Here is a 15,939-nt window from a genome sequence, read left to right as displayed (position 1 = left end):
CATGAGGTGATAAAGCCAACCCCTCCCCGGTCCACCAATACCTGGTTTTGGTCTTCTCTGCAGGAGGAGGATCAGCAGACGACCGAAGGGACACTCCATGTTTGATGGAGACAGGAGAGCTGTGAGCTACAAAGATGGAATAAACCCTTTGGACAACCACTTCCACATCCCGCTCCACAATTCCAGCCTGACCAAGACCCTCTATGGCTTCCAGAAGAGAGACGCAGGATCTCATCAAAACTCTTGAACCTCCGTAACTGCATAGAGCATCAGACGCAGCAGCCTGTAAGAGGGGGGGTAAACCACACAGTTGACTGATCAAGTCTGATCTACTTTAATTAGAAATATTTTTCTCAACAACTTCCACAATAATTTGATGATTTACTTGCATTTGCACATAGATCAGAAAACTACATGCAAATTCATCACCTACAATACTGCAGAAGCTAATGCTGCAGTTAGTTAGAGACTCCCCTGATTATATTTATTATTGTTCTTGCTTACGATTGATATCAAGTTATCATGATAAACCCTGTGTCAAAAATGGCTTTCTGCAAAAGTGCACCTGTGATTTGATAAGTATGAGGTCAGAGAATGCTGACACGAGGCTCCTGAATATTTGTTCTGCATGGAAACTAAACCCGAGCAGCACCTCCTGGCTTGTAGCCAAACCACTGTGCGCAAACCACTGTGCGCAAAACCTTTCAATGCTGTCATTAAGTGCTTATCTGTTGATCTCTTGGACAAATTACCTTTTTTGGTTTCAGTATCAGAAAGAAATTTGAACCTCCAAATAACTCATGTTTAATGCCCAACAAGACCTTCAAGTTACAGCAACAAATACAATTAAATTTGAGCCGACAGTTGACTGCAAGGCCCTTGATTCTAGCAGTAGTCAATACACACCTGCTTGCTCTCTTCCGTGGTCCAGCATCCATCTAGTTGTCCAAATGTTTTCCCCAAATAATACGGCATGCGCCTCGCTGCAGAAAGTCGGACCGTTGGAAGGGAAATGTCGGCTGGTTTGGTGGCGGAGAAGACTTTCTGACTGAAGTGTGTGTTCAGAATGACAGGACAGCTGAAGCCCTCTACTGAAAGACTTTGCCTGTGAAGACATTAGGTTTATGAATTTAGACCCAAAACACTATACATCACATCTGTCGCACAATAAACGTCAAAACTGCAAGTTTTTAATTGAACTGGTGAACTGACTTGACAAGGAATTTTCATTTCATTTCATTTCATTTTTATTTATTCTGGTCATGGAAATATGCAAAGAAAAGAAGCAAGCAAGTAAAATGACAACACAATCAAAAACATATTCCAGAACCAGAAAGGAGCAGGAAGAATTTGAACATTGATCATGTGTTAAGTATTGGTACAGAGATCGTGTTGCGATTGTGCTGATAACATTTAAAAAAAAAAAACCCACTTAGAATAAAACAAAGTACATGCTGCACGCATGTAGGAGGTCTGACAGCTTAAGAATGCTTGAATGTCAAACTCAGATAAGGCCTCCTACCAGCCTCCTCCACAGGTCTGTTCACTTTATGCCAACATTCAAGCACTTTTTCAAATATGTTAACATCTTCCGAGGCATTTGACAAACACAACGGATGTACGTGTCCTCCTTTAAGTGAGGCAAAAGATACATTTTCCATTTAATTGAGGTTCTTCAAAAGGAAACACTAGCACTGTTCAGCCTGGCTGAAAAGCCTTTCTTAATTTGATGCAATTTAGGAAAAATACCTTAACCTTAACCTTAAAAACGGCCAAGAGGCTGAAATGAAATTTTATATATGTCCCAACTGTCCTTTTACTGTAACCGGCTTGACTTCGGCTAACCATGTTTGTGCCAAGTAGGAGATGTTCAGCCCCTCGTTATTCCAGCTCATCGAAGTACATATCAAACACCTGAGTGCACCAAGCCTGGGAATAAAAGAAACTGAATAACAGCCAGAAGTTTTTACAGCGCTTTCTTTGTTCCAAGTTAGAATTAGGAGTTGATTTCTCCCACATGTAACACAGATAATAACGTGATGATGGCTTACCACTGATTCACAGCCAAGTGCACTCAGTGACTGGAACTGCCACACAAGTCACAGCGTGTCTCAGACTTACGCTCTCAGACTTGTGCGGATGGCAGAGGGAGAAAAATCAAACGTTAATAAAAATTTAAACTTAACCTAAAGAATAAAGAGGAAAAACTTAACAGGTAACTTAGTTACCTGATTTTTTATTTATTTTTATACATTAAGTGTAACTTTAATAAAACTAATTAAATAATTAAAGATGATTTGGAAGTTGTTACTGTGATTATTCTTGTATTCTACTGAGAGTCCCTGAGTCTTTTTATGAAAATGGTGCAAATACTTTTCAAAGGAACCATCACAAGAAAATAAAATAAATAACTTTTAGACAATGATCTTATATAATAATTTAAACCAACATGAATGTAGATAGAAGACAGTGGACTACCACAAACATCTGCACCACAGTGGAGTTAATGAACTGATTTTTTTTTCACCACGTCAATAAAAGAAAATGTAATTACATATATTTATTTTCATATTATCGCCCAATACCACAATAGGCAAATATCCTGGCATCATTTCCATTCCCAGTACCGAGTGCCTGCAGGCAAGACGATAAACACCATCAGTGTTTGCCACTCTGAGAAAAAGCTGAAATCAAGCCATGCTGCTCCAGATATTAGTGACTCATCTAGAAATAAATTAACTGCGAGTTTGACAGCTTTTAAAAATAATAACCCCTGCCAAAACTCTTGTTTGCACTTTCAAAATTGCATTTCATACAATTTCAGACAAATCCTGCACTTAATTGGTATTATTTTAATATTCTTATCATGTTGTTTAAAAAAAAAAAAACTGTTGCATCTCATTTCACAGCCAAACCCTTCATTGAGGTCAGCAGTCATAAGCTGTCTTCCTTTGGTAGTTACCACGTAATAAAAGGTTATGTATTTAAAAAAATAAACATCACAGGTAAGTAATGCAGTTATAGTTCGCTATTAACCTGCCATGACATTAAAGTGCTGCTTACATATTAAAATAGAAATACTGCTAGTAGAATACTTGTTTTATCACTGTATTAATTTCTTCATTTAGCTGTTCTGACAGCTCTGCAGTACAAAGAATTCCCACATGGTATTATTATGATCTTTCTAAGACTACCAAGAACAAGCTGTAAAAAAAAGAAAAAAAAAAAAAGCCCCAAAACACACCCTGGTGCCATCATAAAACCCACAGTGACGTTTTCAGATTAGAACAGATCAGCAATCGTGAAATAAAAAAAAAATCCTCCTCTCTATAAACATCTTCTCAGACCAAGACATTCTGTTCAGGAAAACCAGTACAACACTCATGCCGGAAGTTGTGACCCCATTGTCAACAGGTGAGTGGGCAGCTGTCATCATCATACAGGTAGCCAGGTTAAGGAGTGGCCCTGGCGGTTTCCGTCACGGTTTGTGCGTGAATAATCTCTGCAGGTATTTCCGCTCAGGCCGCGGCCCACTCACAACGAGGCGTGGGAGGTGGGAGGAGCCAACCTACTCTGCAGGAATTATGTGGGAGTTGAACAGCGCCTCCCCCCAGCGTCACACAGGAAACTGATAAAGGAATTTTACTAGACGTTCTGGTCCTCTAAATTATGTATTTTTCCATTAAGGCCTGAACTGCAAAATGTAAAAAGAAGGATACATTTATTTGTCTTTAGAGAATATTAGGTTTGCCATCAGCTTCTCATAGTTATGAGTGTATTTCTAAGAGTAAATTACATTTTATTGAGGTGAATAATGATTGATTTGAAATATGCACTCTAAGTACTCTGCAAACATTTGAGAGCAATTTACATGAAGATAATTTTACAATTCACAAGCCAAACAAAAGTGAATAGAGTATTTAATGGGCTTCACTTTTTTCACAGAAATAGCATATAGCAGTTAAGGAGTGGTGCTAAAGCCAAAGATACTCTCAAACCACCATGTGTTTTCAATCTCAGCCCTCTGGCTCCCTCCACTTTCTACTCCCAAATGCTCCAGAAAATAATCCTTCTGTGTTTTTCCCCAGCTTTCTGGAAATGACCTAACTACTGCCAGGAAGAGGAATGTGAAGCATTCCCTGGAGCTGTTTGTGACGTCAGAGCACTGAGGAGGCCCCTGCTCTTCCGCCAGCCTGGATATTCCAGAGCATACTCAACCCAAACTCCCAACAGCTGGAGTCAACTGCTGCCTTGCTCCAACTGCAAAACAGTCCTGAGAACAACCCCCCCTCCCCAGCCCTGCCATGTCAGGCACTGCTCCTTACATCTGGACCTGTAGTTCTTACTTAGTGAGCTCCAAATATTAAATGCTAACATTCACAAAAGGGCAAATGGTTAAAACGTAGGTTTTTACACATGAATAACTGCAATATTCCATCTTTCCAATTGCCTCCTCAGCGTCATGTTCTTTTGACTTCATTTTAAGTTTAGTAATGTAACGTCAACCTTGTATGACATAAATGCCTGGAACTGAGTCTTTTTGGGCAGGTCTTGATTACTGGCCAGGGCACTTTTTAGAGAGGAAAAACTAAAAACAACTGGAATTGAACACACTGTTCCCCTAACCAAGTTATCAACTCAACCCGGCTCATTTTTATTTCTATTTCAGAAAAAGTATTCCAATTCAAAATTCTTGTTAAAACTGAATTAATTTATTCATCAATTCAATCAGACACTGTCATATTTATCTGAAATTCCTGTTATGGGTCCGAGCTTATCATTTGAACTCTTACATCTTATGTGGTTTATAACAGTAGTGAGTTTTTTGTGCCTTTTCAAATTAGTTTGAGATTGACATTTACAAAACTGTGATAAGCATGTTTTTACTTTCAGACAGACAGAGGAAAAGCAACGAATAACCAAAATAAGAAAACTAAACATCTATGAGAGCTTGTAACTATAGAGAATTCTCCAAGCTTAAAAAATGATGTCTATTACTCAGTCACTGTTTCCTGCAGTTGATACTTGCTGGTCGTCATTTTAACACTTTGCAACTAATCTACTGCAACAAATACCCACTTTGATGAACCAATAGACTGGAAAAAGTTGTGATAACGCAAACTTAGAAGCAGGTATGGAATATGAATTAATGAATGAATGTTGTATTTACTGTTTATGGGCAATTTAACTGAGTTGGGCCACACAGCTGTTCAAGTTTGGTAATAGAGCTAGTTGATGCCAATCCAGGTTAATTTCTTTTCCGGTCTTAGCATCTAAACTATGCTGCAGAGTAGAGAGAAGAAGACAGATCTCTCTACTTTAATCATGTGCACAACTTTCCCTTTCTATGTGTTGCAATGGAAAATATACTCATGCAAACCAATCTGACTCGACTGCTGAAATCCAGAGCTTTTATCCTTTAAAAAATGTATTTCATTCATCTCTATCAAACTCTGCATATGCTTTTTAAACAATAGGAAAACATCCGAGTGCAGAAAATGACTCATGGTGCATCCTCTCACCAGGGTGGGTATATGTGGATGATATCTCTGGGTGCAGGACTCAGCTGGGCTGCCGTCTCTCTATTGAATAACACCAGCATACGGGCCGTCTCTTTAGACACGGGGTTACTGTGCTGGAGGTCATCTCCGGGGGGCTGATGGTGCTCGCAGTGCGCCAGTTGCATGCTGCACTCCTCGTGGACCTCCAGCACCTCCAGCACCAGCACGCCAGGCCTGTCCACTGGAGAGCAGAGCAACAACAACACAGATGTTGAGTGTCTGTTGAGTGGCGTGCATGTGCTTGTGTGTCTGTGTACTCAATGTACTCGTGATCTCACGGACTGCTGCTCTCTTTGGGACTCATTACGCATTACGAGAGTAATTCACTTTTAGATTCAGAGCCATTTTTACCGCATATCTGTAAAGATAATACTTGCTGAGTTGGATATGAAACACAGTAAATCCCAGTGGGTGACTGTACAAATGTTTGGAATTTCACCACAATGCTGAGCGTGCATTTAGCTTGAACCATAAAAGTCTACAGAGATAATCAAGAGGAGAAAATTGTGACAATGCCCTGCAGACATAAATCAAACTGAAATAAGAGAACCGCTCAGCTGTATTCAACACTGGTGCATGAACTTGACTGCACCAAGTTTAGCAAATTACAGCATGAGAGGGCAGAGTTAACACAGTTCATTGTTTTTGGATGATAATAGCCGGAGGGAGAACTTTAATCACATCAACGAGATTGCTAGAGTCATTTAGTTTTAACATGCATTTGTCCAAACATGTCATTTAAGTACGTCTTTTCTGTACTGCACATTTGGATCCCAAATTTCAAATCTGCTGAGAACACCCTGCTGATACATTTTTGGCACAGCAAAAATCTCAAGAAACTATTTCACATTTCACATCCATATGTGAGCATGCTTACATAACAAATCAAACTGCAAAAGACAAACAGGTGTCATATAACAGTGTGACCTAGTCAGGCAACATTGTTAAACTCATGTAACGGATGCAAATAAACAAACCTCCCTTTAAAAAGCCTAATTCTAAACTCTAAACTCTTTATTATAGGCTTAAAGTATATTTTCAAAAATCCTCAGATTAGCAAGACGACTTCAACATTGTGACAGCGTGACGCAGAGATTAAATATTTTTTCTTCTAAAAAGTAAATTAATAAATAAATAAAAGAAAATATCGATTAGATGTAGAATTGAGGCCAAGTGACAATAGACCTCCACATTTTCACCTTCTGTTTAAGCCTTTTACTTTGCGGTAATCAGACTCTGAGCTGAATTTGCTGTTGTCTTTTTCCACAATCAACTGTCACTTTCAAGAATGCTTTTGTCCAATAATGAGGAAACAACTACAGAACGCACACCACGGAAAGGAAAAAGGAAAAAAAAAGAAGAAGTACTATGCAAGCAGTTTCCTGTCACCTACATTCTGAGTTCACAGTTCAGCACCACAATGATCGGATTATAGCCAGCGCTTCCTTAGCGTGGCCCCTCCATACAATCACATGTATGTTTAAAAAAGAAAAGTCAGCTTTGAGATGGTCTTTAACCAACTTCATAACGGTGCAAAGTTCATTGTTAATCTAAATAACTGAGGGGCCTTCAAGATCCAGATGTAATCTCTTACATATGGAGGTTTGTGTGTGATGTGGATCACCTGTTGTGGTTGTTGGTGCTGAGGTGAACTTATGCCTCCAGAAACTGATAGCTGACCTCTGTCTGCACTGGAGACGATTCAGCCTCTCTGCCAGACCTCCACTGTGGAATAAACACAACACATACACACACGCAGAAGGCAGATGATGTAATATGATAAACATACACAGCACATATGACCTAACCAAGGCTTGTGCACAAATGTTTGTTTCAAAGAGAAATAAGAGATTTTGCGATGCAGACAACAACCTGCCAAAGGCTGCAGATAGCCATCTGTCAGATTTAGTGGGCTTAAACGACATTTAGCACCCACATTATGACACCAGGTGTCCCTTTCATCGTCACTTCTGCAGTGGAAACATTGCAATCAAAGTTTTGGCTGTCACCTGGCAGAGAGCACTATGTTTTCTGCTTCTTTCTTGACTTTTATTTCTTCTTGTGATGAAGTAATGCCAGACCTCCTTGTATGGCAGCCTTTACACACCTTGTAAAAAGTCTACCACTTTATAAATGCACATAATTAAAACGAAAATAATAATGATTGAAAGGCGCTGCCTATGAGAAGCACTGATTTTCTGAAGATTTGATGATGCTTCAGTTTTTGAAATCTAGCCTGGGCGTCAACAGTACCCTGAGTTCTCCCGTTAAAAGTAAAATGATAAATATTTGGTGCTTCACGAAACTTTTATATATATAAAATGAACATAGTTCACACCTCAGAAGCTTTCTTTTCTTTTTGGCGGAGTCTTCTGGGGTTTTGGGATGCCTGTCAATCGACTTCTGAGGCGTCTGCATCATTGCCTGCGCCGATCTCACCCAGTCACCGACTGACCTCTTGCTGCCCTCTCCAGCTTGGAGAGGAAAGCTCTCAGAGTCCAGTTTGCTTGAGGTCAGAGTGGTGCCAATATCTTCTCCATCACTCCCATATGCCGAGATCTCTTGCTCTTTCACCTGTGCAGTACAAACTCATTATTCATTTGATCAGTTATAAATTCAGGAAAAAAGTTCAGCTACTGAAATGTGTCTTTACTGAACTAACATGTTAAATTATGTATCATATTGTTGATGATAAATGCATTAAGCGACTTGGCCAGGAGTTAGTGAATAATGAGTAATTAAAAAAAACAAACAAACTAAATTACACACTGGGTGGATGCGGTACACTGGCACACTGTCAGACTGATTAATTTGCAAGATACAGTAACAAAACAAACGTTTTGCTGTATCACTGCTCACTACACCTCAGGGAATTTGTTCACATGGAAAAATCCAAGAAACCTGAGTTCCTGTCATGTGCAGACAAGACCAGCATACCAGGCACTGTCAGCCAATGTGCTCTCTTAGTTGAATCAACTTGACCCTGCTGGGCAGCGTGCCAGCAGACGTCACACTCTAACCAGCTACAGAGAAAAAGGAACACTATGTTCCTGGCCTTGGCTCAAAAATGTTTTCACCCTGCACTGAAAGCATTGTAACTACTTAGATCTATGAAGCCTCATCTACTCTCATGTTTTCCCGAACAAACAGTAGTAAAAGTGTGTTTATAGTCCTGCTGTTGCTCTGATGTAGTGGAGGTTGTTGACCCATTTAAGCGCAGATGTTAAAGGAGCATGGCCGAGCAGCACACTACGGTATATCTGGGAAGTGGCTATCCTTTCTGGCCTTGAAATCAAAAGTTGTGCTCATGGCTCCGCCTGTTCACATTCAACAGCAAGTACAAAAACAGAGATCTGGCAGAAAAACTCCAACTGAGTCAGTCACAAATGTATTTGGAGGAATAAACTATGCCTCGTATCTGGAATTTGGCTCTCTGAATTCTGCTAGATCCAGCCTGATTGCCAATGTGTAAGCGTGCTTTCCGAGCAGCAAATAAAAAGTCCATATTGGCGTACATATTGTGTCATTTTAATTCAACCTCTTAGTGAACTTTATCAAAAATACAATAGATAATGATGAAGCGCTCCTTATAAAATAATTTAACATCGGTAATAGTTCAATTCCATTTCCAGTACCTCATATTCAAAAAAGAAGAAGAAAGACCACTAAGAATGAGCCTTTTCATGTACTTCAGACCACAAGCCTGCTGTTAGGACCCCTTAAATCTTCTCTGACCCCAGAAAGCTGATAGCAGCAAATTAAATTGTGACAAGAGGAAGTAGGAGGTAACTGGGTCTGGAGGACGGATATTAATCTGTCAATACACTTCCTTTTTAACACACGGCCTCCAAATTCAATTCTCTTCAAAAGTGACTGATTTCTTACATTTATTCAGAGTTTCATTAATGTAGGTATTAGCAGACACCATATTAACATTATTTTGCATTATGATGTCGTTAAAATAAAAACGCTATCTAGCAAATATCTTTATATGAGTAACTTCCTTACATCTCACTGGTCTGGTATCTGTATGTGCCCTGCAGATACTGAACACCGCAAGTGTGTGTGTGTGTGTGGGGGGGGGGGGGGGGGGGGGGGGGGGGAACCTGAGCACAACACCTTCACCACTCCTTGTACATTCTCTCCATGCCAGCCCTGCCTTCAACAAACACTGCTTTTGATGGCTTCAAAGAAGGAACAGTCAGTCCAGATATCTGCGGTGTACACGCAGGTCCACTATAGACCGACTCTTAACGTGAACACTTTAAAAGACCCAAGAGTGAGCATATCATTATCATCAGTTTGTCAATTGGCAACTTATTAAAAACAAAAACAAAAAAAAGCAGCTTGGTAAGCCCACTGAAAAAACGCTGTCTTAAGACCCAAACATCTAATCTACTTAAGACTAAGACCAAAAAATGGTTACAAATCCTCACACTTTAGTTCATTCAATTCACACATTATAGATGTGGCACGTTAAATGTTTATTTTCTCAGTTGTGCAGCCCTACAATCTTCTGATTTCTATAATTCTTTGCACTTCGAAGTTCTAGAGGATAAAATGAAATTTCTGTTATCTCAAAAGCAAGAAAGAGTATCAAGTCATGCCAGTGGAGCATGGATGGTATTAAGACCTGCTTTGGATGGGTGTCAGCAGACACCTTCACATTAACCCAGTGTTTTATTGCTACCTCAGTCTGTGAACTTTGACAGAACATAATCTGATTCGAGAAAGTGCTGGATGCAGTGCCTGTCAACCCCCTCGGTCCATCAGAGAATGAGTGGAACATACGCCACCTAGTGGTGCCATGAATAAACACACAATCAAAACTAATCAAGTCAAGAGAGAGAGAGGGCAGGTGACTCCAAATGAAATGCGACGGCATGAATATTATTTATCGATTAAATGAAGGATCTCAAACAGTGCACCCAAAAAAGCTGCAAACAAAAGGTACCTAGGTTGTGTTAGTTGTAATAAAGACAAGGTTTAAATGTGATTTCTGCGGTGGAGAGTATACAGTCAGTTCCTGGATACCAGGAACGGCACTTACACAGAAATCAAATAAATACTCATAAGAGGCATAAACAAAAGCCAGTAATTAGTCATTTTGTTCATATGGACGATGCTGATAGTTGAACTAAAGAGCTTTTGAGGGATTATAGCTTCACCTAGTGTCTTCAAATACAAATTGCAGTCTTGGTAGTGAGACCCACTGTGAACTGTATCACAAGTAAAACAACTGGAATCGTGTTGCTTTACAACAGTTTGTGGGTCACGTTACCAATCTATGACACCAGTTCAATGCATTAATACAAGTCCAATTTTTGCAGTGCAGCTGGTTTGAATAAAGTTAACGTATACCATCTTAATTCACTTACATCTTCATATTTCAGAGGAATGTCTTCCTGTTTTTCATCTGCGGAGGACGACTCACAGTCAGAGATTTGTTGTCCACTGTATTTGTCAACATCTTCTTCAGAGTCATCCGGATCACTGTCTGTGTTTATGACAGGGAGGTCATCTGAAGAAAGGAGAGACACGAAGAGTAAGTAAGTAAAAAAACCACAAAAGGAAAAGACAAAACAAAAATCAGAGGAGATTAAGTTGTAGTTTTATTAAAAGTGCAAACTTTATCTTTCAGTGTTTATCAGCAAACACGGACTCCTCAGCCATTATGTATCAAAGATTCATGAAACAAGCCAACTGAATAACTGAGATAATTCTATGTGGACCTCAACTTTCCAAGATGATTGAGCTTTACAAGGGATTGCCTGGTTTATTCAGCTTGTGTTAGTGCTCAGTTTCATGTATGGCAGAATTCCTGTTCTCTGGCATGATTGAAAGAGGTACACATGGGCACGGTACAGTAGCACATGCACGTGAAGAAGGATATTTACACAATGAGAGCATGGCATGTAGATGCAACAGTTCCTAGCAACAATTATTTAAAGACCTAGCAGCATAATCTAAATAATCAAGATCTGCATCTTGCCAGAAAAACAAAAAAAAGTCACAGTCTGCCGCGTTACCTTCACATCCTCTCTGCTGCTCACCATTTGTGCTGATTCTCTGAGACAGCGAGCACTTCAAGTTAACAAACAGCTGTTAACGACACGATGAGGTATCTACATGCAGTCCCAACGCGGATGAATGTGAGCATCGACGAGCGAGGGAAACTGGGTCAACCGAAGCACGGTTCAACTCACGGTTCAGCTCAGTTTATGTGACTGCATCCTCACAATGTGACATTCCAAGTAATAAGCTCATTCTCTCTGGCCTAGTTGCATCATGTGTTTTATGTCTGAGTGCCTAACAAAGGCAACTGGACATGCTCAAGTTTGCCCACGGTCCATCGCTACCCAACAATGCACATTTCATTGCTGCCACTATTACTCCGCTTGTCACTAATTCTTAAGTGAAATTTGATAATTTTTTCAGCAGAACTGATGATCTCCCATGGCATCCTAGTGAACTCCTGCACAGTGGTTGAAAATAAGTGTATTATTGATCCTAATCTTGAAAGATTTTTGAAACATGTGCTCACTTTGTGTAGAAAAGACAGATACTTAAAGAAGAATAAAAAAAGTTTTCAAAAATCACATTTCATGTAGCATTTTCAGTAGACTGGTGATGAGCAGAAAATGTATAACATTCTCTTTGGAAGGTATCTATATGAACCATAGGATTATTTTTATTGAGTCTTTGAGCCTTAAGTGGAATCAATTAGAAAGCAGCGTCGATGTTTGTGTGATAGATGTGGGCTGGCCTAGTGGTACACAACACACCATGCAATACAAGTGTCATTCTGCAGTGTCCGTTTTGCCTACTTTTGAAAAAAAAAAGTTTCCTGAAAGTGCAACGGGAAGACATATCATATGTCAGATATTGTTTGTTACTTGCATTTTTTTTGCAGTAGCACTGATGCAAAAATCACATGATATAGTTGACTTCATAGTATATATATAATATATATACCGGTATATATATATATATATGACTTTTGGAAAGTGAAATCTTGCATACAAGCACGCATGGAAACAGACAGGTTTTGAAGTGCAGCAATTCTTACAGTCAGTTTTTAAATGGTATAAAAAAAGCATAATTAAAAGGAAGAACAATAGTTAACATCCCTCTCTGACGTGTGCGTGTGTTTTGCTGGCATAGATTTATTTGTATTTTTTAATGCAATTATGTAAGTTGTGATCACTGATTTACTTTTGAAAAAGGTAAAATTGAAAAAGCTTCCCATGAACTAAAAAAATTACAGGTTATGAAAGATTTGTTCTGCTCATTGTAAAACAGCAGCATATCTCTAAACACAAGGTGTCGAAAAATATTACAAAAACCTTTTTACGCTTTCACAAGGTGGTTTTTCAGATGTGTTGATACTCCAGTTAATCACAAAGTGTAATGGAAACACGTTTTGCACATCGCTGACACCACTGAGTGTGACATAGCCGGCCCATCTATAAAGTCGTCAAAATCTAGTTTCCAGGTGTTTTTGGTTTTATTAATACAATGTAGTCGTGCTATAACACTAATGAATCATTATGCATTACTGCATTACATAAGGGCTTTGTCTCTGAATAATAATTTGAATGATCATTCACTGTCTTCATCCTCTGTTGACTATTTTTGGTAGCAGCAACCGCAATACTTTTTCAAAGACTAAAGATGTTAATGTCCATGTTCTTCAAAGACGAGCTAGTCTTGGTTTGTTTTGAAGAGAAGTCTTGCAGGACGAGATATGGAGATTTACAAGGACATGGAGAACTAGGAGAGTTATGATCATAAAAAGAAAAGCACTTCAATGGAACCCCCAACACATACCTTTTTCAGTTGTGAGCATGCTGAGCTTGCTTGTGTTGAGCTGAATGGGTGCTGTGGGTTTGCCTGGTCTCCAGGAGCGCCGTTGCTGCAGTGAAACAACTCTGGACTGACGCTGCTCCTGGTTCTCATTTTCAGAGTCTTCTGTGTCACTGGAGCTCCACGTTATGTGAACAGGGTCTTCATTACTGCGAGGGGAAGTGCTCTGCACTGAAGAAACCAAACAGAAAGGGAAAATACAGTATGATTCCAGAATCCATGATAACAACAGCAGACATAATCCTTTAACTTCAGAAATTATCTAAATGAAGAGAAATTCATCCTGACTTTGGGCCTGATCTAAGCTTTGACATCTGTTTTTAGGTACTTTACTGTGAAACCTATAGTGAAAAGTAAGCATTTAATAACTAATGAGATTGAATACACAGGCTTCATAGATTAAACGTGTATGTGAAATATATTGTTCAGTTTGTTTAAATAAAATATGGTATTAATGCCCATTCTAAAAAGAGTTAATAAAATTAATACATTTGCATAATTTAACAGTTTACCTAAAGCAGGAGCCAACTTCCTTACTGCAGACAGATTTTTCGGTGACTGGAAGTTCTGAAAAAACATAAAAAGTAATAAAACCATCAGCAAAATTAAGTAACTAAGTAATTGATACAAAGAGGTAGCTGATGATATCATGAGGCCGTTATGTGAATGTTAGATAGGCCATGATGACGCTTTGTGTCAACCTTTAGAGCTGGAGTGTCCAAAAAACTGTCTCCACACTTCTCCCAGCTCTTGGCCGATGACACGAACGAAATTGATTTTGTGTCTCTGTCGGCTTTCTGGAGACCATGTTCGACTTCATCCGGAAAGAAGACACACTTTACATCCCTGGAGTATCTTTTACGCTAACGAGGATAGACAAACAGGTTACAGGGGGCAATTAAAAACATTTGTGCATATTAGGTAAATACTTTGATGGATTTTTTTCTCACCGGATTCTAGCAGAAGAGCCAAATTATTACTGCTATGTACACAGTTACAGTAGATATAAAAAGTCCATACAACCCTGTTCAAATGGCAGGTTTTTGTGATGTAAAAAAATGACAGCAAGACAAATCATTTCAAAACTTTTTCCACCTTTAATGTGACCTATAACATGTACAATGCAATTGAATTTACCATCTGAAACATTTAAGTGCGACAAACAAAAATAAGAAATCAGGAAGGGGGCAAACACTTTTTCACACTGTATATTAAAATGCATATATATGCTTTAGGTTTTTACCAAACTTAGTATTAACCATTAATATACAGGACTGTCTCAGAAAATTAGAATATTGTGATAAAGTTCTTTATTTTCTGTAATACAATTAAAAAAACAAAAATGTCATACATTCTGGATTCATTACAAATCAACTGAAATATTGCAAGCCGTTTAGCCGAAATATTGCAGTTTAAGATTAAGATTCCCAGAATATTCTAATTTTTTGAGATAGGATATTTGAGTTTTCTTAAGCTGTAAACCATGATCAGCAATATTAAAATAATAAAAGGCTTGCAATATTTCACTTGATTTGTAATGAATCCAGAATGTATGACATTTTTGCATTACAGAAAACAACAGGACCTTATCACAATATTCAAATTTTCTGAGACAGTCCTGTATATGCAGACAAAGAAAAAGAAAACATTTGTGGGGTGATCTGAAGATGGGATGTGCCACGCTGATAGGCTCCAAACCAAAAACACTGAGTTATGTAATAAAAGCCAAAGCTGCTGAAACAAAGTAACAGTTTAAGGGTGTGCATATTTGTGCAACCACGTTCTTTTACGTTTTTCATGTCATATTATTCCCCTTTAAAGGTTTCAGTTTGTTTTGTACAGGTTATAGGTCACATTAAAGGTGGAAAAGGTTGTGCAATGATTTGTCTTGCTGTCGTTTTTTGTTACATCACAAAAATCTGGCATTTGAACAGGGCTGTGTAGACTTTTTATATCCACTGTTTGTAAATGTGGTTGTACTGTGCTTGAGTAAGAGGTAAAACCGGGTAACTGCATTAAAGCTAAAGCCTGAATTATGGTTCCGCGTTAAATCGACGCAGAACTTACGCCGTAGGTTACGCGGCGAGGCACAACGTACAGTGTGCGTCGCAGCGTACCCACCGCCGTAGGACCTGCGTTGGTGTAACGCGGAACCATAAATCAGCCTCAACTTGCTGCTGTGTTTAGCATTAACTGGATGGTTTGCGGCTTTCTTACCTTTCTGGAGGACATGGTGGCAAAAGTTAAATTACTTTTGTTCTTGAGTGCCTTGCTCATACAGCGTCAGATAGTGAAATGTCATTATCTCTCAAGTTTCTGTTAAGTTGTCGGTGTTTGTGACCCTACTTTGCAGACAAAGCTAACAGGAAAAAGAAGATAAACACTCTTGAGCTGTGGTAGGGTCCGTTTCATTTAATATTAGCTCGAGCCGGAGGCGGGCGGGCTGCCTGTGTTCGTCACAACATTTGATCAAAACGAGCGTACATGTGTTCAAGTCATGCGCCTTAGATCT

At 39.1% G+C, this 15,939-nt stretch overlaps 1 protein-coding gene across 1 annotated transcript in view; it reads right to left on the bottom strand.

The window, feature by feature from the left end:
* Nucleotides 1–15,829, bottom strand: part of spidr (scaffold protein involved in DNA repair) — a 42,149-nt gene extending 26,320 nt beyond the window's left edge. Inside the window, exons 1-10 of the mRNA XM_061732469.1 lie at nt 15,645–15,829; nt 14,129–14,290; nt 13,940–13,994; nt 13,392–13,598; nt 10,940–11,082; nt 7,900–8,135; nt 7,186–7,286; nt 5,523–5,742; nt 907–1,105; nt 42–283 (exon numbers count right to left, since the gene is read on the bottom strand). Of these exons, the coding sequence (XP_061588453.1) occupies nt 42–283; nt 907–1,105; nt 5,523–5,742; nt 7,186–7,286; nt 7,900–8,135; nt 10,940–11,082; nt 13,392–13,598; nt 13,940–13,994; nt 14,129–14,290; nt 15,645–15,704 (1,625 nt within the window). The 5' untranslated portion in view covers nt 15,705–15,829. The remainder of the gene's footprint in view (nt 1–41; nt 284–906; nt 1,106–5,522; nt 5,743–7,185; nt 7,287–7,899; nt 8,136–10,939; nt 11,083–13,391; nt 13,599–13,939; nt 13,995–14,128; nt 14,291–15,644) is intronic.
* Between the last annotated feature and the right edge of the window lie 110 nt (nt 15,830–15,939).

Source organism: Cololabis saira, chromosome 10 (genome assembly GCF_033807715.1).
Source record: "Cololabis saira isolate AMF1-May2022 chromosome 10, fColSai1.1, whole genome shotgun sequence".
Lineage (NCBI taxonomy): Eukaryota > Metazoa > Chordata > Actinopteri > Beloniformes > Belonidae > Cololabis > Cololabis saira.
This window is presented reverse-complemented; position numbering and strand designations above follow the sequence as displayed.